General features: G+C 36.1%; 1 protein-coding gene across 17 annotated transcripts in view; it reads right to left on the reverse strand.

The window, feature by feature from the left end:
- Window positions 1-862: 862 nt before the first annotated feature.
- PICALM (phosphatidylinositol binding clathrin assembly protein) overlaps window positions 863-25,539 on the reverse strand; it is a 100,156-nt gene continuing 75,479 nt past the window's right edge. For 6 of the 17 annotated variants that reach the window (XM_036082168.2, XM_036082171.2, XM_036082166.2 and 3 more), the window contains 9 exons: window positions 24,291-24,398; window positions 22,540-22,671; window positions 22,417-22,447; window positions 22,146-22,245; window positions 19,721-19,744; window positions 18,065-18,124; window positions 16,584-16,688; window positions 3,505-3,607; window positions 863-2,241 (listed from right to left, as the gene is read on the reverse strand). In XM_036082168.2, coding sequence (XP_035938061.1) covers window positions 3,515-3,607; window positions 16,584-16,688; window positions 18,065-18,124; window positions 19,721-19,744; window positions 22,146-22,245; window positions 22,417-22,447; window positions 22,540-22,671; window positions 24,291-24,398 — 653 coding nt within the window. In that variant the 3' untranslated portion in view covers window positions 863-2,241; window positions 3,505-3,514. The remainder of the gene's footprint in view (window positions 2,242-3,504; window positions 3,608-16,583; window positions 16,689-18,064; window positions 18,125-19,720; window positions 19,745-22,145; window positions 22,246-22,416; window positions 22,448-22,539; window positions 22,672-24,290; window positions 24,399-25,539) is intronic. The other 11 variants (XM_036082169.2, XM_036082184.2, XM_036082175.2 and 8 more) reach the window with 4 other exon arrangements.

Raw genomic sequence — 25,539 nt, forward strand, 5'->3', positions numbered from 1 at the left:
TCATACATCAGAATAAACAGCAGGTCATAAAAAGGACAATGGACCATGAAACCAAAGACCTGACTCCTTTATATATTAACTTATCGACCTGAGCAAGTTCCTTTCCCAGTTCCTGATTCCAATCTATAAAATGGGTAAAATGTGGATAACACCTATCCAACAAGCCCCAAAGTTGTTTCAACAATAGGATGAAAATCTAAAGCACCTTCACAAACATACAAAATAGTAATAATAATAATAATAATAAAGTAATTATAAAAGGAACAAGCCATAGACCTGAAACAGAAGATCCACTCAAACACAAGAGACCAATCAAAATCTGTGATAATGTTAAGGAAGTTAACTACGAAAGTACAGTTTCCCAGTTTATATGAAAATGGTTTAATAATAGTGAAACTCAGAAACTAGTAAAATTAACAAAGTATATTGGCTAAAGATATTTTTTTCCAACCATGGCAAATATAATGCAGACACTTATCAATGCAAAGTCTTTAATCCCTCCATCATGTACTCTGAATCCTACTTACTATTTAATATGAAACATGATATAGTCAGAGGTGTCTTTGGCAGAATAATCACATGCATCAATGTGCCAGACCAAGCATTTTCTCCCTTTATACTTACCTGACCGAAGACATCTGATCAAAGACAAAAATCAACAATTTTAATAAGTAGTTTAGTTTATCAATAAGAATCTAGAAGGTAACAAAAGGTACAAAGATAAATCTTTTAGGAAATTAAGTTAAAACATAAAATTTACATTTTATTAAATCAGCAAATATAATCACGTGTGTATATTTTTACTAGCAAAAAATAATGATACTGATGATAAAGAAAAAAAAAAAGGCACCTCAGACCAGAATACCATAACAAAAAGTTTTGTGGAAGCTGCATTTTATTTGAAAATCCACCCATTTTTGCTAACATACATTTTAATATTGTAAACAAAAATAGAATCTGCAGAGACAATGCAACAAGTATGCTTAAACTCATGTACAGAATTGCTTTCCTACAACGAACTGTCCTTCTTAAGGCCCCTCTCAACCAAAACGTTAAGATGTATTTACACAAAGCACCGATCAACAGTGCAGTTTAATTCTTCGTTAACTAAACTGTTGGCTAGACATTAACTTTAAAGATACTATTTCCCCTTATTTAAAAGGTACATGATCATAACAAGGCATGAGCCAAATAAAAGGTCTCAAGGATTTTGTCCCCTTCCCTCCCCCCATAACACCTCCTAGAGTTTTACTGAAAAGAAGGAAAGTCTTGAAGTGAAAGCAATTCCTCACATTCATTTTGGAAAGGCCCTAATGTCAAATGGAAAATAATGACATGCCAAGCACAAGCAGTAAAGTTCCTTCCCAATGCACTAATGCTGAATTTAAAATGTAGTGCTTTTCCTAGTCAGTGAACTGTTCCCTTGCAAAATCCTAGGCACAGAATTGACTATAAGGATTAATGCATTTATAATGCTTCCCTAAATCCCATAGAGACTGAGAATTCTTAAGCGATTCAGACCTATGGACTTGCCTTAAAATATTTAGTGCTCTGTATGTCAGCTGAAAAGCATTCTGAATCAGATTCACTTTTATGGATAAAAATCAAACATACTGTGTACATCCATACTCATTTTCATAAGGAGGTCTGATACAATATTAATGTTACGTAAATTGATAATCATAAATAAATACAAATACTTAAGGAATGTCTACTGCAAACTGAATATATAATTTTTTTTAAAAGAAAAGTTAATTTTAGTTACTGTTTCTGTATCTGTGAGGACCGGAGAAAAGAAAGATACTGTATAATTAAGAATTATGATTTTGATCCCCCCAAAAGAGTCCTATTGCATTACAGTAAAGGACACAGCTCTTCTCTCCAGGCAGCTTTTCCAAATACAAATTTCACACTTTCCAAATAAGGGCTTTTCTTGGTAGGTTACTGATTATGGGTATTAATAAGAGTTGAAAGAACTGAAGGGTTAGTCACCAAAAAGACAGATCTTAGTCTGAAATCATGGCAATTCTTGGCTTTATAAACTGTATTGATACGTTCTCCTATAGACTAGTCCCAATTTCCTTCATGGGCCTTCACTGGGTTACTGTAGCATTCTAATGGAAGAAGAGAGTTTTAAGAGACAGCAGTTTGGATTTTGCTGGAAGTAAAAGTATTTGCTGCTTGAGCACTTGTCTTTTTGAAATAATTCCATTCTCTTCCATTTAGTTACATAAACTGTATCTGAAAAAAAAAAAAAAAAAAGAGTGTAAGTTCATTCACTGCATTTTAAGATGTCTTCTCACAAATAAAAATGCTCCGTGGCTTTTACCATTCAATTGGCCCAGAAATGTTTACTGAATATTTATCACAACCCTGATTATAAAACCAAGTCAGTATCAGCTCATCATGTGCCAGAACTCAATATCTGAAGCCTAATTAGAGGGACTTCCAAATGTATCTTTCTAATTACTAAAAACCAAGAGACAGGGGAAGAAAGAAAATAAATGAACAATTTTTCAATCACAAGTTCAGAACATCTGTCCATGAACACAAATATTCCATGTGAAAATCTCATTCAGAGAAGCACAATCTGACTTATTATTTCCAAATGATATCATAAAATTAGATAATTAAGGGAAGAGTAATATTATGCTTACTAAATCATTTCTTTACTAATATAGATAAAAATCCGAAAGATCTACAAAGGAATAGTTTTCAATAGGGCCTCACTATTTGCTCAAATATTTCACTCAGGATATCCCTTAAACTGTTCATCCAAAGACATTACTGAAGTAGATGTGCTAATAAACTTGTCAAATCAGAAGATTTTTCAACTTTCAAAGATCTAGAAGCTCTATCTACACTGGGGGCTAGAGCACCAAGAAGAACAAATTTCACCACCTTCCAGCAAAAAGAGGCAGTGTGGATCAAACACAGAATTCTATCAAAAAGGGCATAAAGTATTCGCTTGCCCTTAACTTTAAAAAAAAAAAGTCTGTTTTGGGGAAAATGCTACTATTTTTAAATGAAAAGGCACACATAAATATAACACTTTAAAGAAAGTGTTAAAATGAATTCTTCATAAATCATGTTCAGGGACATTATATTCAAACTAGAGATGCTCCTAGTCAAGCTCTAATCCAACATGTAGAATTGCATTGTTCTCCATACAACTTATAAGACTGACGAAAACACCCAGTTTTTAAGGGTGGTATATTTGATCCCATCCATCTGCTGTGAGCAGTGGATGCTTGTATGTAAACATGAGAGATGGTTCTTTGATTTCACACCTTCTAATTATGTTAAAGGTATTTTCCAAAAGTTGTTTGTCCTTAGGTCCTATTTTGATCTATTTTTATTCTTCACCTAAAGAATAGAGGAGGAGGAGGAAGAGCAAGAACCTAGAGTTCTTTAAAGAAACAAAGGAGAAGAGTGAAATGTGTTTAATATTTGATAAACTTTTAAAGTATTTAAGTCCCCATCTCACCCAACAATCAGCAATACCTAAAGTGATTTATAAGAAATCCTCCAAAGAGAGCTCTGCAAAAGGGTCCTTTCCTGAAGCTCTGTGAGGACTGTGACTGGAGGGGCTGGATGCTGCCGACAGCTGGGGGAAAAGAAGACAGAGAGAGGGAAAGAAAAAAAGATCTCTGAATGACAGAACATGAAAGCAGAAAATGTAATGAAAGAAGAAGTGGTTTTTGTTTTGTCATCTTTAATATATATAAAGGCAGCCTTTGTAGAAAATGGAATTATTATAAAACAAAAGTTTCAATCACATGTCAAGTTAAAGGTATCCAATGGCATGTGTTTTTCAGAAAACAAATTCTTGTTTCTGAAATTCCAAAGGAATAAAGTCTTTTTACTCAAAAAGGTTGATAAAAGCTGACCCACAGTTAAGACTTCTATTGTGGGTGGGGTAAGAGGGGAAGAAAGTACATAATTGTGATTTTTTTCTTTTTGAGGAAAGATGGCTTCCTGTGTCCAGGCTATTTGTCAAAAGCTATGCAAACTCTGACCTCAGGCCAGACCCAATACATCCATCTATAATATTCTTTCCTTCCTTCCTAAGAGGTGGAAAGTCTTGTCCTCAGTGCTCATACTGTTTTCACATGGAGTTGTCTCCTGCTCTTTCTCTGGATGTGCTATAGCTGATGCATATACTCTGGGAGGTAAAAGTGACTTTAGAGGTCACCTAGTCTAACTGCCCACATATGCCCCGAAAATAGGGAATACTTCAGATCACTGATTCTGTTTTCTACTTGATTACATTTGCTTGATTCTTGGAATTAGCTATCGTTTAATTTGAATATACGGTGAGGCAAATAGTTTGTTAAACTCAATAACGTATCATTAGTATTCCCTCAAAGCCAGCCAGCTCCTGAAGAATAACAATGTTCATTTTCATATGTGTAGCTCCTTCACCAAACCTAATTTGAATATTTCAAACCAAACACAAATCCTTTTAGTTTGGAACAAACTTTTAATTTTTTTTTTCCTCCCCCCTGCATAAGACTGCAGAGGCATGCAAGCGTTATGAAATGAGCTGTCCTTTTAGGGATGTTCAAGTGAGTATTAAATCGAAGTTGACTAAGTGGGAATATTTTCAATTCATATTTCCAACATTCGAATCCTGTAACGGATTTCAATCCTCACCATCTGCTTTTGCTGGTTCAAAGTGATCTCATTTCTACCTTTTGATTTGTTTAAGAAAAGCACTACAGAGAATGAATAGCCAATGACTTTCAGCAAATATTACATCACAAGTATATGCAATTTGTTGTTGTGATGCCAAAAGCAATTTAAAGGTTTGTAAATCATCTTCAGTTATTTTAGTGGTTGAGCTATTGTCCTAATCCGTACCTTGTTCTCAAAAATAAATGTTCAAAGGCAATGGGAAGAGACAATGGAAAGGATGATGAACTTACACAGGCAGCTACAAATGGGAGGACGGAGCAGCAGTCTGGATTTGGGGATTCAAGTAACAGCCAGTAGAGACAAAGTAAGGTGCAACACAATTGGAAGGATGTCTCCTCCTCCCCACTTCAGACCAACCATGGATGACCATTCAGAAGCAGAATGATTTTAAGTAAAGTAATCACCAGTCACTGAGCTGGACAGAGTCTAAGACTAACTGGGTTTCTCTACAAAACAGATTTTCTCTTTCACTTGAAGTTCAAACAAAAACACCAAAAATCCCTTATTGTGGATAGAGTGCATCCAAAATCTCAAGTCTCTTACGAGAGCCCCACAGTAAAATGTCTTAGTCATGTTTTCATGAGGATGGCAATCTAAAGACCCGACAGTCCCAGAGGAAAATGCACGAAGAATATGCTAAAAGGGAACACTTTTCTATTCTTCTCAATGTGTGAGCGCATACTGCTAGAGAGAAGTCCTACAGGCTTACAAATGTTAGAGGATCAATTTCCCTGGGGAGAAAAAAGTGCCAGTTTCTAACTAACGCTTCTATTCTCACTTAAATTGGAAAAATCCACACACCTATAACTTTCATTTATAAATATGTAGCCAAATTAAAACATGAAAAAAAAAGACCTAATACCCCTGTAATAAGCTCCATATCATCAAACTCATCTCAAGCACATGAAACAATGGCCCAGACTGGTTTGGCTGACCGCGGAGTGCTAAAGGCAGGGCCATGAAGCAGCCCTTGACCACCTGTGCCCACCTCTTCCTGGCACCTGCATCAAAGCACGGGCACACCATGCACTGGTGAGAAAGTAGCCAGCTCTGAGAGTAAATAAGGAAAAAGAAAAGGAAATATGCTGCAATAGCCCAATTACTGCTCAAGGAAAGCAGGAAGAACAGCAGAGCATGAAGGGGCCAACAGAATCCTGGTGGGTGAGAAGCAGCGGGACTGGAAAAGTCTGAAAAGTCACCTGTAAGTAAAAGAGCTGACCTTCCTTTACTTATCATTCTATGAGTAAATTAGAGACTATGTAGGGCTGCTAGTACTAGGCGTGTGTGCTCTCTTAAAAAAAAAAAAAATCCTACTACAAATATGCCATCACAAAAAACCCAAAACATGGGGTGGGGAGGGAACGCAGTTAAGTGTCCAACTCTTGATCTCCACTCAGGTCTTGGTCTCAGGGTGGTGAGTTCAAGCCCCATGTAAGGCTCCATGCTGGGCAAGGAGCCTATTTAAAAAAAAAAAAATCCAGGGGCACCTGCGTGGCTCAGTTGGTTGAGTGTCAGACTCTTGATTTCGGCCCAGGTCATGATCTCAGGGTCATGGGATTGAGACCCATGCTCAGGGCAGAATCTGCTGAGGATTCTCTTGCTCTCCCTCCCCCCACTTGAGCTCTTCCCTGCCCATAAATATATAAATGAAATCTTTAAAAACTAAATAAAACATGGCCTTTTATTCATTTATTTCAAATATCCTCCACACCAATTCCCACAGAGCTAAAAAATTAGCACAGCTATTATTCAAATTAAACTGACCTATACCACAACTCAATATGCTTTTAAAGAGCAGTCACTCTTACTGTTAAGTCTAATACAGACATACTTAGTCTTCCTTTCTCATTTTATAGGAAAATAAAATATTGAGAAACAGTGAAAGAGGAGCAGCATATAAACAAGCTCTGTATAAAAATAAAAATAATCTCCAAAGTAGGACATTAGAAGAAAATACTAGAACTTCTCTCTTAATTTTTACCTGTTTAACACTTCTATTTTTGTTTTTAAGCGTACCTAATATATTGTTGTAGGAATATATAATTTATAATATATACATTAGCTATATGTACAAGGGTACATGCTTAAAAAATATTTTCCTGATAATGCTGTGCAATCAAAACATTTAAGAGACAGAAATATTTGTTATAAACTGAACACAGAGTTAGAGAACATCAGAACAGGAAGTTGTTTTTGGATAATGTTTAGAACATGGCCAGGACACTAGTGGCACAATTGGATCCAGTTGCATAGAGATATAAATATACAGTGTAGCATTATTAAAGACAATGCTCTGGGGCGCCTGGGTAGCTCAGTGGGTTGGGCATCTGTCTGCCTTTGGTTCAGGTCATGATCCCTGAGCCCCAGGATCAAGCCCCACATTGGGCTCCCTCCTTAGCAGGGCATCTGCTTATTCCTCGGACCCTCCCCCCTCTAGTGCACTCTCTCTTCCTCTCTCTTGCTCTCTAATAAACAAAATCTTTAAAAGATGATGCTATTCCTCAGCTGTCTCTGGGAAGTGTGGCTAAAAGAGAGGATTTCTCTACTGTATATAGAGGGCCTGCCCTGTATGTAGGTTTAAGTCTACTGCCTCTAACAGCTGCTTCTTGGGTTTGTGTTTAACGTAACCCCATGTTGGGCCTCTGTCCATCAGTAACATCACAAAGTTATGCCAACATTACTCCTGTCACCCTCAAAGCATTACTCATCTTAGGGGCATCAGACTACCGCTAGAGTCTATAATAATTTAAAAACTGTTAACACAGAAGCTGTAAGTTATTCTAAAATGACATCTAAAGTCATCTCATTAGAATTATGGCAACCTAAACTGACAGTTAAAGAAAACCAAACTGGGGAGAGGGAAATAGATCACAAGATTTCGTAAACTGATGGGAGAAAATATTAACTGACATAGCTAAAAATAAATATCTTCTGTATATAAGAAGTGCTTCCAAGGATAAGAGAAGTCCTTTTAGGGACGCCAGGGTAGCTCAGTTGTTAAGCATCTGCCTTCGGCTCAGGTCATGATCCCAGGGTCCTGGGATCAAGTCCCACATCCGCATCGGGCTCCCTGCTCTGTGGGAAGCCTGCTTCTCCCTCTCCCACTCCCCCTGCTTGTGTTCCCTCTCTCGCTGTGTCTCTGTCAAATAAATAAATAAAATCTTAATAAAAAAGAGAGATGTCCTTTTAAAGTCCCACTTAAACTGCTGATTCCTACTATATCAACTTCTTACTATAAGACAAAGTACTAATTAAATGTGCCTATAATACACCCCTTATTTGCCATTTATTGGAAATATGGCACTCCAGCTTGGTTAAAAAAAAAAATTTCCAAACTGTGTTCCATATGAACTTTATTTAGGCTACCCGCTTTTACCTGATTTATATATTGAATTTCCACTAAAAATGTCTAAGGAGAGAATTTTAGACTTAGACATTTCAAAAAAGGTTTACCCCTCCCCACAAAACAGATGAACTTATTTATTTGGTCCAAATAAATATTTTAATTATTATAAACTAAAGTTTTGTATTTCTCGGTAACACTACATTCCACAAAGGTTGAACCAATTAAAGTGCTGCTGATACATTCCTGAAGAATGATGTGGCTTGGTTCCTGTGAACAGTGTCCACAGTCTACTGTGCATATGGATGATTCACGCCCTAAAGCAGACCATGCTCAGCAGGGCCACCCTGTCACCACTGTGGCTTGTGTCCATGTATTTATCTGACATTGTCAGATAAGAGTTATAATTAAGGTTTCAAAATAATGAAGCATGAATTATTTACAATCAAGATTATCTGTAATGCATGGAAAGAAATATAAACTGTATTAGATTAGAACAAATTAAATTAGAATTTGGGAACAGAGATAAGCACTGAAAATAAGGCAACCTTATATAATTTTCTTCTAAAAACAAAAAAGTTCCTTATAATAATCAATAAAGAAAAACAAACCTCCACATTCCTAAGTCAATTTCAAATATTTCTTTTTGATCCTTATAGCAAACTTATAAAGTACACAAAGTAAAATTACCATTTTAAAGATTAGGGAACTGAGGTTTGGGCGCCTGGGTGGCTCAGTTGGTTAAGCGACTGCCTTCGGCTCAGGTCATGATCCCGGAGTCCTGGGATCGAGTCCCACATCGGGCTCCCGGCTCAGCGGGGAGCCTGCTTCTCCCTCTGACCCTCTCCCCTCTCATGCTGTTTCTCTCTCTCTCAAATAAATAAATAAAATCTTAAAAAAAAAAAAAGAGAGAAACTGAGGCTCATCCAAGTTACACAGTGAACTTGCCCTGAAACACTTGGTTAGTGAGGAGTTGACACTCTGTTGAATTGTGTCCTCTCACAAAAATCCCCAGGACCTATGAATGTGACCTTATTTGGAAACAGTGTCTATGAAGATGTAATCAAGTTAAGATGAAGTCATTAAAAGGGCTCTAATACAATGACTGGTGTCTTTATAAGAGAGAAATGCCACATGAAGACAGACACAGGAAGACGCTAGAAGTGCTAGAGCTGCAAACCAAAACATGACTGGGGCTACCTCCTTCCCTCTGTGGAAGAAGAAAGGTAGGATCTTCCTCCAGAGGATTTGGCAGGAGCATGGCCCTGGGGCCCTGTTTTCAGCCATCAAGTTTGTGGTATACATTGTTATGGGCAGCCCCATGACACGAACAGTAGACTCTAATGCAGATCTGCTGACTCCAAGGCAGGTGCTTTTGTTTCCTCTCTAAAATCTGCTATCCCAATTAATTTCAACTCAGCTAAAATTTATGGCTATATTTAACATACAGGTAAAAGTTAAAGTGATAAGAGAGAAATAATTTTTTTAAAGGGACTTCAGTAAATATTAGACAGTCAATACACCCCTATATTTTCTATCCACACAGTGCTGTATATGGTCACTGATGTTCATCACGGAGGTAGAACTTTACAGTCATTCAAGATTTTAAGAATATGTTCTGGTTTTGTTTAAGACAAGAAATTAGATCTCTACCTTCTAGAAAGAATGTCCTTAGCAAAAACCCAGTAAAAAGGCCTTATTCTATAGGTTGTCTTATTAACATTAATTGTCAGCAGATGGGACTCCTCAAATTTTTGTTTTGACTGATTCAGGTATGCCCCAGGGACTACAAAACCACTCTCACCTATGGTATTAAATCCCCAATTCCCAAAGTAAACTCCCTCACGATCTCTTCTAGGAGGCAAGGATAAATGAGCATAATGCACTGCTGACAAGGCAAAGACCTTCCTCACAGAAATCCAGTGGGCAGATCAGCTGACAGCAGAGGCACCGCCAACACCCACAATTAACACACCAGGGAAGTTAAAAAAAAAAGAAAAGAAAGAAAAAGAGAAAAGACTAAGAAACTAAGCCTAATAGCAAAAAGAGCCACTAGTTCTGACACACAAGAAAGTCATTAAAAAGGCAATTTTTTGTAAGACTTGAATTATTCTTATATCTAACAGTGTCCCTATTTAGAAGGGTAAAAGGCACTCACAACAAGCCATTGTTTCCTTTCAGACACTTAACTGATGTCAGACTTACTTAAAATTAGCTGTTACAAACAAAACACAGCAGCCATTTTGCGTCTTTAGCCATATCCTCCATAAATAAAACTGGCAACCCTCCACTAAAACAAAACGAAACAAAAACCAATACCAATCAAAAAACCAACAAAACTTTTAATAGCTTATTTTAAAAATTAAATACCCTTACGTAACACTCTGGTTTTTATATTGCTTTTGGGGAAACAGATTGGTATGGGATCAAAGTAAGTTTCTCATATAAGGAAATGATAAGAATATAACTAACAGGGGCGCCTGGGTGGCTCAGCTGGTTAAGCAACTGCCTTCGGCTCAGGTCATGATCCTGGAGTCCCAGGACTGAGTCCCGCATCGGGCTCCCTGCTCAGCAGGGACTCTGCTTCTCCCTCTGACCCTCCCCCCCCCCCCCCGCCCCATCTCGTGCTCTCTCTCTTTCATTCTCTCTCTCTCAAATAAATAAATCTTTAAAAAAAAAAAAAAAGAATATAACTAACATAACACCCACTCCCCCCAAGATCTTCAACAACATCTAAATTGCCTAATAAACATCCACTAAAAGAATATTATTGCACATCATAGTGACTTCAAAAGAAAACTGAAACTAACTAGATTAACTGTCTTCATGCTTTTAACAGAAAAGCTGCATAATGCAATGCAGAATGAGTTTAATAAACTATTGGTCAGCAATGGACATTTCAATGTATATACCATTAAGTACCAGTAAGATTTATATAAAACACTATTAAGAGAAGGAGTAAGAGTCCCCATTCTCCTCAAGTTAATAAACAAACAGACTCATAAAAAGCCATCAAACAGTGAGCAAAACTGGGAGGAAGCATGAAAGAGGGAAAAAAAAAATCACTAACCACAGGGATCTAGTATTTTCCATGTAGTCAAACATCTAGGAAGATACACTAATGCAAAACATATTTTTTTTCTTAAAAGCTAAAATACTGGGCATGAAACAGAAGAACATAATCCCCATCTTTTTAAGCAACTAACAGTTACATAAAAATACCTAAAAATCACAGAATAAGCCAGCACAAAAAATGAGGGGAGAACAGTGTGAGTGTATAGGAAGGCATAATTTCAATACTACATTGTAGTCTATTAAATTAAAGACAATATCCTAAAGAACAGAGTAGTCTAGTCTGAGCTAAGAGCCATCTGGAATGTATTAGCTAACACTAATGCAGCACTTAGAGTAACCTAGATATAATGTAGGACACAGAACACAACTGTTTGGAATGCCTCACTAAATGGCAATAAGATAAACGTATCTGGTAGGGCTGAAATACTCTCAAAAATATTAATTTCAAGTAAGCAAGCAAGAGACCAGAAGATACAAGTTATGCCCTGGGTAAGTAATAGGTCCCAAAAAGCACTTCAAGGATCAGGGAAAGATTTTTGGCAATAGGCGTAGAACTGGGATTTGATTAAAAGATTTTATTTTGATGGGATTTCATTTTACATTTAAATTACTGTTTACCATGTTTTCTCTGTCCTCAAGGAATTTTGAATCCAAATGAAAAAAGGGAGGAAAATAATGAGAGAACTAAAAGGTAATTCACTAAGAAAAATTATTCTGGTTACAACTAGCATTTATTTTTTTAAGATTTTATTTATTTGACAGAGAGAGACCCAGCGAGAGAGGGAACACAAGCAGGGGGAGTGAGAGAGGGAGAAGCAGGCTTCCCTGTCGAGCATGCGGGCTGATCCCAGGACCCTGAGATCATGACCTGAGCCAAGGCAGATGCTTAACGACTGACTGAGCCACCCAGGCGCCCCTACAACTAGCATTTGAATGGGCAAAATTAATCCAAGGGACTGGCTCAGAACCATTAAACACTAAAGCATGAAAAAAATCTCACCTAATTCAAAGATAAACAGCTTAGGGGCGCCTGGGTGGCTCAGTCATTAAGCATCTGCCTTCAGCTCAGGTCATGAGCCCAGGGTCCTGGGATGGAGCCTGAATCAGGCTCCCTGCTCTGCGGGAAGCCTGCCTCTCCCTCTCCCACTCCCCCTGCTTGTGTTCCCTCTCTCCCCGTGTCTCTGTCAAATAAATAAATAAAATCTTAAAAAAAAAAAAATAAACAGCATAATTTTTAATTATTAAAAATATTCAATCATGAAATTAAAGGTGTATCTTCATTTCTTAGGTGACTGAAATCTGATATTTTAGCTTACAGTAACTATTAGCTAACAAATTAAACCAATTTTAAATATGGCTATAAATTATTACACAATGGTTATAAGTGAAAAGAGAGATCAATGAAGAACAAGTAAGTTACATAATAGAAAAGGTTAGTTTTCAACCAGATTCACTTGTTTGACAATATTCTTGTTTGACAATGTTCAAAACTATTACGAGTCAGGCACTGTTCTAGGAACCAGGGACACAGAAGTAAACAAACACATAGAAGCCTGCCTCTACGAGGCTTATAATCCACTCCAGGAGTCTCTTGCAAGACTGGATGGATGGATGGATGGATGGATAGATGGATAGACAGACAGGACAAAGAGATGTCAGGTAATACAGTAACTTCTATAAAGAAAAATAATGCAGGATAAGGAAAAGAACTTCAGATCTCAGAAGTACTGGAAAGGGATGAGAGAGGACTAAAGAATAAGTAAAGAATGAGCACTGGGTAAGGTATGTAAGTGTTGAATCACTATATTGTACACCTGAAACTAATATAACACTGTATGTTAACTAACTGGAATAAAAATAAAACCTTAAAAAAACTAAAAACATTATCAAAGGGAAAAAAAAGAATGAAGAATAAATCTACTTTATGACAGATGAAGACTTTCTGGCAAAGACAAGCAGCAAAACACTGGATACTTACTGAGAATTGTAAAGGCATGGGAATTGAAGAACCTGAATGGTCTGTTTACTCACTATTACTCTTACAAATATGGAGACTTTGTGAGGTAGCTGTTAAGAAAGAAGGAAAGCTAAGGGGATGGCTTATATGTTGTTATATTTAGATTCACTTCCTTAGATTTCTAAATATGGAGATAAGATGCTAAAAATACTGCCCATAGAAGATTATTCCAGTATCTACAGAATGGATTAAATTAGAAAGGCAAGAAACACAGGGAGACTGTTGTAAAATAAGCATGAGATAAAGGGTTCCAATCTGGGTGAAGGCTGTAGAAAGCAAGAAGGATGGATCTAATGATAGCAGAGAAACAATTAATGGGGCTTTGTGATGAACAGTTGGAGAACAAAGGGGAAAAGGAACGAAAAGTAACATTAAAAGATTTGAGATCCTGGGGAGCCTGGGTGGCTCAGCTGGTTAAGCATCCAACTCTTGATTTCGGCTTAGGTCATGATCTCAGGGTCATGAGAGTCTCAGCATGGAGTCCTTTTGAAATTCTCTGCCCCTCCCCCTGCTTGTGCTTTCTCTCCCTAAAATAAATAAATACAATCTTTAAAAAAAAAAAAAATCTGAGAGTCTGATTTTCAATTGATTGAAACTGACTGAAGCTTTTCTGAGCCAGTTCACTGCCACCTGATTTTCTCTTTTCCTAGTTATCCATTTGCTTCCTTCATGTGCTTTCTTCAATCTATATTTAGAGTTAAGTACTAATATCAAATTTTATTTCTTAACTTGAAACTTATTACTCTAATGTTCTCATTCTCTTCTCTTCTGGCATAATTTCATTAGGAAAAGGTATTTCTGTCACTGTCTCTTTTCATGCCCATGGAAACTCTTGTACTTTTTTGGTGTTTCAGTGAGTTATGTGGATTTTTAGAAGGCAACAGGATATAAAACCTAGAATAAGAGCAGATGCTAGGGGGACACTACTTTTTATAAAGGCAGATTTTTTACTACGATTTTTTAAACCATGTTTTTTTCTTTTTAAAGCAAAATTCATACAAAATGTTTGAATAAGGTTAAAAGCATTCCCAAAACTACAGAAGATGTTCTTGACATCTACAGAAGTTATATTCTGAAATGTGTAAATGTAGTTTATAATCCAGCAGGAAACCCAAAGATTTGCAGAGTGGTTCACTGCTGCCAAAAGGAAGACAGTGTTAGTGTAGTAGGCGTATGGGCCCAATCCCATTAGTAGAGAGGCAAAGTGTTACAAATGAGCATTGGACCAGAAACCAGGGATTCCTGGGGATAAGCTGCATTTCAGCATTTACTTAGTTGAAGAACCTTTCCAAGTCTCAGCTTTCTCTATCTATAAAATGGGATAGTGATAGTAGGCCCATCTACCTTAAAAATTATTTTGAGAAGAAGGTGAGATGATAAGTGCTTGGAAAAGTCAGGTTGAGGTATCCAAGCTTAAGGTTATAATGTATTCTGTTTATGAGACAGGAACCTGCAAGACAAGACCCAGACTGGGGATATAAGGTCAGCCGCACATCGGGGAAAAACTTACTGTAGTCAGCAGTTCCTGGTAAATTTATAGCATTGGATTAAGGCTTTTTCTCTTAAATACATTTAAGGTGGTAGTCACTTAGTCTATACAGGAAAAAAAAAATTTTTTTTTTTAAATAAATGATAGGGGTGCCTGGGTGGCTCAGTTGGTTAAGCATCCGACTCTTGATTTCAACCCAGGTCATGATCTCAGAGTCATAAAATAAAGCCCCGCGTCAGGCTTCACACTCAATGGGAAGTCCGCTTCTCTCCCTCTGCCCCTCCCCCCCACTCGCATGTGCTCTAAAATAAATAAATAAATCTTAAAAAAAATAAATGATATATATCTGACTTAAAAGTATAAACAACAAAGAAAAAAACAAAGAAAAAATAAAGGACATGAGGAAGACATAAATCTCAAGAAAACATCTACACCAATAGTTAGGGAAATCATCAACATTTTAAAAGATTATAAAATCTAGTATATTTCTTTAGCAAAGCCAGTATTTAGAACTACTAGTGGTAAAAGACAGAAGACAAAGTAAACTATATATACATCCATAATCCACTTTATAAAACCAAACACATACAAAATAATGGACTTATAAAAAAGTTATGGCTGCATCAATTACTCTCACTCCCATCTATCTTCATTGTAAATACTTTTGACTAAGGAACAGGAAGAAAAAGTTACTTTAACATGAACAAAAGGGGAAAAAAGTGGCATCTGGGCAAATGCATGAATTACAAAGAACATGGATTTTACCTTTTAATCAGAACTAAATTCACTATCCACTTCAAGTTACTGGTACTCCCTGAGATGCCAATTTATGAAATGAGTTAAATACTCAAAAAGACTAAAAAACGAAAGGATTGACTGCCAGTGGTTCATGAGTCTATGAAATACATAGAGACTAGATTCAAACTGGACCAATACAAACTAATATTGGTAGTTTAACACTGTAGGCATTGGCAAGTGTAAATACTACATGTATTCAAGTGGGAAAGGAATAACAAGCCCATTATCAAATGCTCACACCAATGTTTTCAACTAAGTATTAAACACATGAAAGTAACCAATCAGTTGGCATCAGAAGCAGTGTAAGAAAGGAGTACTTTAGCAATTGTGCATAATTATTTCTAAGTGTCACACAACAGGAGCAGGGCCACAGACAAAGAATGAGAAGCCATTCCATCACTTCCTGAGTGTCTCATCCACTAGTATGCCACAAGTAACAAAGAAGCTGCACATATCTTCTAACCATAGTGGGGAAAAGCTTTTTTTTTTTTTTTTTAAATCCAGATTCCCCTAATGCTAACAATAATGGGATGAAGAAGTATGAATATTTGGGGTGAAATTTCAGGAACTGGGAGAGGGCCTTAGAAACATTTGAAGACGAAAGTCTCTCCTTTAAAGAAATTAGGTCAGCATGGCATTTCAAGGTTTTTTTGCCTTCCCACCCCCCCAACCCCGCCCCACTAATTTGTTTTTAAATACAATACTCAGTGGCAGGAAGTTATCTAATGAAAAAATAACATTCACAACTTTTTGTAGACTTGCCACGTTTCACAAATATCTCAAGGGCAACACCTTTGTTGTAGCACCATTCAAGCCAAAACACTGGAGCTCTGAGTTCAAGGTTTCTAGGGTTCACAAAGGACAGCAAGCCAGAATCATGAACAGAAAATAGGTTCCTTAACCTCAGAAAAACAATCCTCTGCACTGACCAACTACAAGTTGTCAAGAATTTTCCATTCTAAATGTTTGTAATCTGCTTGTCCGTTCCTTCCAAATAATCAATATTCTTAAAAGCTCTTTTAGATGATAAAGATAGGAGGCAAATAACATCCACCGTCAAGGGGAAAAACATAATTTGTTTCTTAAGTTGTATAAAAGGAATTTTTAGTATTCTATCCTTCTCACATCAGGTACATTAAGAGTTACATGTGGCACATTAGTACCTGTGCTCCTGATACAGGACCAAAGGGGTTTGGTGGTCTCATGACAGGCTGGCTGTATATTAAGGTTGGTTGTGTCATTACAGGTACACTTCCCATTTGAGGAGGCTAAAAAATAGAAAAATATTAATTTAGTTAATGTCGACTAACATCTTCCTTAAGTAGTAAATAAGAAGGATGATAGGAATGGAATGTACTAGTACTTTTACTTTAACTCAAAGGAAGAATTCTTTTAAATACAAATGAGACTGACAGCTATAAATTCTTAAGAGTTTAAGTCTTAAATGTGTACACTTCTAAGGTTTGTAAAAAAAAAAAAAAAGAAAAAGCTTAAATTTAAGCAAAATTTAAACCTTTCTACAATATGGCAGACAAAATAATTTTAACCAATCCAAAATTTTCAAATTTGCAATTTTGAAATTGCAAACATAGGAAAACTTGAAACTGTAAAATGGCTAAGATATTTCAAAGTAAACTATCTTTATCAGTTCTTATGCCATTATGCAAGTGATCTGAAGTGAATACAGTTGATTCTTTGAAGAGGTTTACGCTCTATGGTTTTTTCCTTTTGTTTCATCTATTGTTAGGGAGAACCAAGAAGAGGTGTAAATAACACACGAAGAGATTAGTTCATTCTTTAGTAATTGAAAATAGAATCTCAACCATTTCTCTGTTTAAATACTACTATTCCATGGTATAAAATTAACACAAATAAGTAACCAAACAGAACATACACACCGCTACATTATTTTGGTTAAAATGCCATACTCTAAAATCTCACCTTCCTACAGGTTCCACCTTTCAGTTCAACTCCAAGCTACTTCCTAAGATGTAACTAAAGCAGCAGCACAGCAGCACAGTGGCAACCCCACGGGATGTGACGGGATGTGTCCTACCAGCAACAGTTCCTCCCACACATACACCGGGCTGAAGCCATTCCCTCCATTTCTTATCTAAGTGGGTCTATATATTAAGACAGCTGGGAGAGTAAGGGCAGTGTAGACTGTGGACTGTGGGCAGCTTAAAAGTAAAACAACTATTTCTGCATGGTAGCAATCACTGTCATAGGAAAGTTTCTCTGGCCTGTACTGGACTAAATTTACCCTTACACAATTTGAGAAATGTTAATTCCTCCCTTCCCCTACAGTATTAAGGTTATAAGACTTCAATGGTATTAATGTAAGGTCACACAAATAAAGGTTTGGAGTTAACACTGATGTTTAAATGAGTTTGTAATGAAGTATAAAATACTTAGCAAAGTTATGAGGGGAAAAATAAGCCAAGTAATACTGTGAACATTCATAAATGGTATCTGCTGTATAATGACTATTCTAGAGATATTTATGAAACCAATGCTATGATACAAGGTTCTATGTTAGGCACTAAAGGTATGTGTGTCACCAAGTCATATTAAATACGTCAAAAAGTCATGTTAAATATGAATCAATCTATTTTCAAAAAGTTATGTCTGGAAAAATACTTACGATTCCATATCCTATCATGCCTGTGGGTGTAGTAGCAGGATAGGCCATTACAGGGGGTGCCTGACATGGTGGAGAAAAAATAAACAAGGATGTGTAACTCATGTCGACTGAATTCAAGGAATCAATAGCTGTAGTTCCACTAAAAAGAATTGCTAAGACAGCTGTGATTAAATGTGACACTTGTGATCATTAATAACTGTGTCAATTAATGCTCAATGAAAGAGTGTCTCGAAATTAGCAGAAAAGCAGAATCATTAGAAAAAAAATACCATTTAAACTTAGATACAACAGTGATCTAAAATTACAATGTGCTTTTTACAGCTTTAAAGATCTTCAGATTTAAAAAAAAAAAATACTGAAAATTCTAAAATTTAAAGTCTATCACTCTCATAAAAAAATGTTTACCCAGGGGCACCTGTGTTGCTCAGGCAGTTAAGCGTCTGCCTTTGGCTCAGGTCATGATCCCAGGGTTCTGGGATGGAGCACAGGTCCAGGCTCCCTGCTCAGTGGGGAGCCTGCTTCTCCCTCTCCTCCCTGCTCATGCTCTCTCTCGCTGTCTCCCTCTCAAATAAATAAATAAAATCTTAAAAAAAAAAAAAATGTTTACCCAGAGGAAGTATTAGTGAATGTTTTCCTAGGTGATTCAGTATTTTGAGCAAGAAAAAAAAATTAAAGATCCCAAATCAATTAATAATCTGATCTTCCAAAAAATTATTCTAAGGACCTCAATTCACTTTTTTTCAAAGAACCCCAAAGATTTCAAAACACCACTGAGTATGACTATTTTTATGACGCACACAGTTCTTATACAGAGTACATATATTAGCATTCCTTCTAATTTACTCTGTAAATTATTTAAACTATCTTCTGCAAAGCACCAATTTGGAGGGGCAAGAAATTCTTAAATCTACTTATGCTTTAATTCTTAAAAGAGCCACCTAGCCCTAAGATGTTTCAAGTTCCCCTCCGCCTTCTACCCTACCTCATGCTCCGTAAATACACAATCTGAGCACAAAATCATTTTAGATATATTTGCTGTCTTAACATTCCCTGTGTGTGTGTTATCTTATAATGAAAACTGAAACTGAATACAGGAGAAAGACCAATAACACTGCTGAAACATAAAAAATAACTGAAATTATATGGCAATTTGAACATATGCATGGAGAAGTTAAATGAAGCATAACTAAAGTGAATAGTTAAATGTTTAGTATTTGAGTGAGCATGTAGGACTTATTGGTCTCTCCCTACTTAAAAACCGAGAGCTGCAAGAGCAGTAGACAAACTGCCAAGTACAGCAGAAGCCTGTAAGATTTCATGCAATTGTTATTTTCAACATTACCACAATCAACATTTCCCTTCATTCAGAAATCATCAAGTGCATAGTGGCAGCACAGATACACACACAGACACCCAGCCATCTGGCAGCAAATGGCAGAATATTAAGCAAGAAAAAAAAATCTGTCTTTCCCATGCCACCATCAGAATCAATTCTGCAACACATCCATGAAATCAGTAGATGCTAGAAAGAATTTTTGGCACATTGAAAATCTGAATGTGAAAACAAGTAATAGCTGGAAGGTTATGAGATTCTGCTACAGCAGTGGTTAATAGCATGCCAATTTATTGCAAAAAGGCTAGTTTTTGGTCACTTACGTATTGTGGAAAATGCATGCCATTCTGTTTTTCCCAGGGAGAACAATTACATAATGCAATAACACTGGATTAGAACAAGTACTTACACAACAGAAAATACACAGAGAGCATTTTAGTTCACATGTACATTCACTAACTACCTAAAATCCCTTGTATTTCCGATATCTAATGGAAGAACACCTATACTAAAACACTATCAAGGTTGACAAGGGAAATTTAGTCTCTGGCATAATCCCCTTACATATCTAATAGTTTATTACAAGTATCATAAAACATAAAATCTATCAGTAATTCAACACTGCAAAATTCAGTGCATCCCATATAAACAGGGTTGCATCATATGTCTACCATTCAGGAAAAAAGCAAGCAGTAATTAAAAGAATTTGTAGCATAACATCATCATATATATTAATAAAATACCAATGAATTTTTTAACTTAAAAAAGTTCAAAAACCTTGACAGTGTTTATGGATTAATAAAAAGGTTAGAAATGTAAAGAAACGTCATAAGCAGCAGTTTATCTAAGTAGTGAATCACATCACCAGCCCTATATGTTAGTCATTAAAAAGAAACTCTATGAAATACATACATACAAATATTTTAACAAAATTCTTAAGAGATGACACACATTGACAGAGTACCATAAATATCATCAACTTACATACAAATTCTAAATGGTTAAACGCCTGTTATATTCTGGTAGTCAATCTTAAGTCAAGTGCTATCTACAAACTTCTAATATTTCATATAGGTTAATACCAATTTAATACAAAATAAGAAAATATTCACTGTATTTTCATATTAGCATTTGGATTTATAATAGTCTTCATGTATTATCAATGTATAATTCACACCTGAGGCATAAAATCCACTAACCTAACCTCTTGTCATCCCCTGGTCAGTGAGGTATGTGACAGTGCAGAGAAACACTGGATTCAGATCAGAGGGAATGGATTTCAACTAAAATCTGCTTTCTAGATGCTTTATACTTACAAAAGAAAAACTGCATAACTTTATTCTTGTAACTGGAATGCTATCATTCAAACTTCCCCAAGAATGCACTGTTAACAGACTCAAGATAGTAAGGGTATGTATAAAAAACTTAACAAGCTAATTAAATGCAAGGATTTATTATTAGTAATGGCAGTGAACTCTATCAATGAAGAGCTGTTGCCTTAAAAAGGTGGTTAAATTTACAAAAAAAAAAAAAAGTGGATAAATCTGCTTACTTGCTAAAATTTGTGACCCCCAAAATCAATGTTTGCGGTGCTTTCGAGGTCACTGACAGACATGCATAGAGTGGTGAAAAATTTGTTGCCTAACACCTTCGTTCTCAGCTGAGGTTGAACAAAGTGAGGTTCTGCCTTGTTTCAGCTCGGATATAACGATGACCACAGGGGACTGAGAAGGCAGGAAACAGTGCAGTGCACTGCAAGCTGCTCTGGCTGTGGAGCCAGCCTGATAGAGCAAGATTCTCAAGTCTAGCACCTGTTAGTGCGGCAGCTTCAGGTAAGTCAGTCACTTAACACTTACGAACTGGATTTTCTTTTTTGTTAAAAAAAAAAAAAAGGCATCTACTAGAACGAGAATTTTTTAGGATTTAAGATAATAATGAACGTAAGGGGTGTGTGTGTGTGTGTGTGTGTGTGTGTGTGTGTACACACACACACACACGTATAGTTGATTCTCCTTATTTGCTGCACTTACGTTGTTAAAGCAACCCAACGCTAAATCAGTGAACCATGAGCCATTACTAGAGGAAATATGTATGTATATATGTATGTATGTATGTATGTATGTATGTATGAACCTAGCAATGGTTCAGTGTTCAGGGGATTTTAAGAATATAACTACAGCAAGTAAGGAAAATCAACTCTATGAACTATTCAACAATATTAACAAAACCAAGCACGTATAGTTTCTTTACCAATGGTGAGATCAGAAAAACACTAAAGGTTTTATATTCTAGGTAAATAAATAATAAATTTGAGATCAGCAGTAGAGGGTAATGATTTAAGAGTTTATGCTCTGAGGTTAGGCTTCCTGGGTTCTAAAAAGCTACCCAATCACTTAAGAACTCTGGGATCCTAGGTGTATTATGTAGTAACTCTGTGCCTCCATTTCATCTGCACAATGGGGACAGTAATAGTTACTACCACATTAAGTTTATTTGAGGATTACAGAAAACAAAGTCACACATTATTTATTAGAATGATGGCTGGCACAAAGTAATCCTTAAATAAATATTAGCTACTAAAATATACCTGGCAAATATAGTCAATCAGCTTCCTTAAAAAAAAAAAAACAAATTACTTATATATCTAAAACTCAATAAACAATCTTCCTACTTACAGCTATCACTTTAAAAACATTTTCATGTTATTCTCCCAAATTAGTCATGTTACTGTGAGCTTTTTCAACTCACCATTGTTGCAGCATTCCAAGCAGTTGTTGGTGCAACCTTTGGTTGCCAGTTAGATCCTCCAGTTAGCTTCTTTTCACCTGGCTGACTCCAATTTACATCACTTTAAATAAACATAAGTGAGAACGTTAAATGTCTGTAATTATAAAGCTTCTTTACTATAGAGTGAACAAAAAGCCTTTAAGATGCGACAGCTCTACACATATTTTTGAGATGAAAGCCAAATCAACCTCTAAATGGTACATGGGGGAAATAATACATATAAAACACTCACTTCTTAGTAGTTCCATTTCCAATGCCAAGATCTAGGACAGGAAATAAAGCATTTAAAAACTAGACTCATTTTTATAATACAATTTATTGTAAAGAAGATTAAAAGAATCCAAAGACTACTTACTGCCCACAAGGTTGGCTAAGGACGAATCCAAGTCATCAGATACTAACTTGTTAGGTGGGAGTTTGGCAACAGGAAGACTCTGGTTCTGAGAGGCCACTGTTGGTTTCAGAAGTCCACCTAGTTCATCAAAGCCTTAAAGTTACAAACAGATGAAACAGGATTTGTGAGGGACTTTATGGTGCTACAGCTTTCTATAGGAGATCTCTGCCTTTTCTACTTGTTTGCTGGAAAAGTCCTCTACGACACTGGGCATTAATTAATGACTTTAAATGGAAAGGGGAGAAATTCACCGTTTCAGAGTGAACTGATTGAAAAGGCAAATTTGCTTTGGGAGAAATCATGTCTTATTTCATGACAAAAGTATATTAAGGTTAAAGGGGATGAAGAAAGAAGCATTCGAGGAAACAATCCTTATTCCAAAGTTGTGAAAGAGAAGGGAATGGAATGTAATTCTCCCCCTCACTGGCAAAATTTTCTGAAGATTCACTTATACCTGAAGAAATAGAGATAAAAAATACATCTCTGTTCCTTTGAAAAATGTTTCTTCTAAGAAATATTTTATAGACCTCTTTACATTCTTCAGAGTGGAGAATGTAAGGTATATGTAAACCACTACATTAGAAGGAAGTGAAAATGATCCATTTGATTATTACTTTTCTTCTAAAAACAGTTAACCTAAATTATACCTAAGAAATTGCTAACTTTATGCTCCAATTACATTAAACCATCTACTAAACTAGGACACTACTTAGAAATGAAAATAATAAAATCCCTTAAGGTTCTCTACCAAAGTGAGAAGGTAACGTGAATGCAATCAAACAAACCCACTAAAGGACTCAATAGCAAGATCTAGGAATAATAGAGAATTTGAAAAAGAAAGTCACTAAAAATGGTGGTTTACAAAATATGAACAGTTGATCTCTATTTACTTTATCCTTTTTCCAAGACAAACTCAAAAGGAAAAAGTCAAATGCATCAAAAAATGTAATTATAAACCTGCACAGAAAAAAAAAAATTCTTAGTCCACACATACTCTCTATAAGCTTGCTTACTTTTTGTATAATTATATAGTATAAAATCAAAAATGCCTCAATATGTTTCTTTAAATGACTTGAACTTATTTACTAACCAAAATCAAAGGTCATCCCATGGTAAGAATAGTAAATTTTATGGAAACTCTTAATCTTCACAAACTTCAAATTAACAAGATATTAAATGAAAACAAATGGAAACCTGGCTCTACAAATTTATATAAGTTCTTTTAAAACAAATGAACAAGCATACTACAGAAAGAATCATCCTTAAAATAACAAAAAGCCCCCACAGCTCTGATATTTAATACATTCTAGCTATTTAAGTACAGACTGTCTCAACAAGTCAGGTACCAAAGGTTTTATTTTCCTACTTTTCAAAAAAGCCAATTTCATTTCAGTAAAGGTAAAAATTGTAATGACTACAAAGCACAACATTCTACACAAAGTCATTAGCAATTTACCAATCTAATCTGAGCAAGATCTCACTAAACTCTGGGAGAAACAAAATCCTCCCAGAGTCAAAACTGCCACTAAGAAAAGGGTAACAGTTAATAATCCCTTCAAGTTCTCATCTAGTGGCTGGGAGAAGAGGAACAACTTCACTGGCTACGCCAATTTAATCTATTTACATATGTTCAAAAGAGTATTATTATCTGTCCTCGCACAGAATCTAAATGAGAACATTATAGTGATATTAATAAGATAATTTTTTCTTACCCCCAGAATCTACAATAACATTGGTAGATTTATTTCCAAACACAGATTCAAAGTCAACATTAAGGCCAGCTGAAGGATGTGGCTGTGCAACTGGAGATGGAGTGAATCCTAAGAAAAACCAAAATGGAAAAAGCTCAATTCTTTCATACTTCTACATTTACAGCTCTTAATAATGATGACAATAGAATGGAAAAAGCAATAAATTCCCTCAATGAGAAACAAGACCAATCCTTTAAGCAAAATGTTTCTTAATACTACTGTATCTTTTTGTGGTGATGACATTTTCCATGACAAAATCATCCTACTGACAAAGAAAACTAACAAAAGAGCAACTGAAGTTGAACTACTAAGTTTGTTTCATTACAAAAGTAAAATCTTTGCTTATCTTTTTACCTTAATTTTGTATACTAATGATTTTTAAAAAACTAAACACATCTAAAATTCCAGGACTTTGCATGAAGCCAAATATATACACAATGTAAATGATCACTTGGTAATCAAGTTAAGTATTCTATGGTACTTTAAAAAATATGAATCTACTTAGATTCTACTTAGATCCAGGAGTCTTCCCCCCGCCCCACCTTCCATTATTTCTCTCACCTTCCTTTCTCCCTTCAATGGTTAATTAAATGCAATATGGTTTAAGTTCATTTGAGAAGTAACAGGATTCTGAAAGTTACAATCCACTAATCCTTAGGTTCCCCCTTTAAAAGTAGCATTTTAGATCTAGCATGAGTATTCCATAGGGCACAAATTTTTAAAAATGTTCTTATTCCAGGGGCACCTGGGTGGCTCAGTCGACTAAGCTGCGGACTCTTGGGTTTCGGCTCAGGTCATGATCTCAGGGTCCTAGGATCAAGCCCAGAGTCCAGGCTCTGCCCTCAGCGGGGAATCTGCTTGGGATTCTCTCTCCCTCTGCTTCTGCCCCTCCCCCTGCTCGTGCACGCACGCGAATGCACTCTCTCAAATAAATAAATAAATCTTTTTAAAAGTTTTTATTCCATAATTAATTCTTAAACCACTCTTAAAAACAATGGTCAGGAGCACCTGGATGGATCAGTCAGTTAAGCATCTGCCTTCAGATCAGGTCATGATCTCAGGGGCGGGCAGTCCGTTTCTCCCTCTCCCTCTGCCCCTCCCCACTGCTCATGCTCTCTCTCTCCCTCTCTCTCCAGCTCTCTGTCTCTTTCTCAAATAAATAAAATCTTAAAAAAAAAAAAAACACAATGGTCATACAATGAGAACACAA

The sequence above is a fragment of the Halichoerus grypus genome, chromosome 11 (assembly GCF_964656455.1).
Source record: "Halichoerus grypus chromosome 11, mHalGry1.hap1.1, whole genome shotgun sequence".
Classification (NCBI taxonomy): Eukaryota; Metazoa; Chordata; class Mammalia; order Carnivora; family Phocidae; genus Halichoerus; species Halichoerus grypus.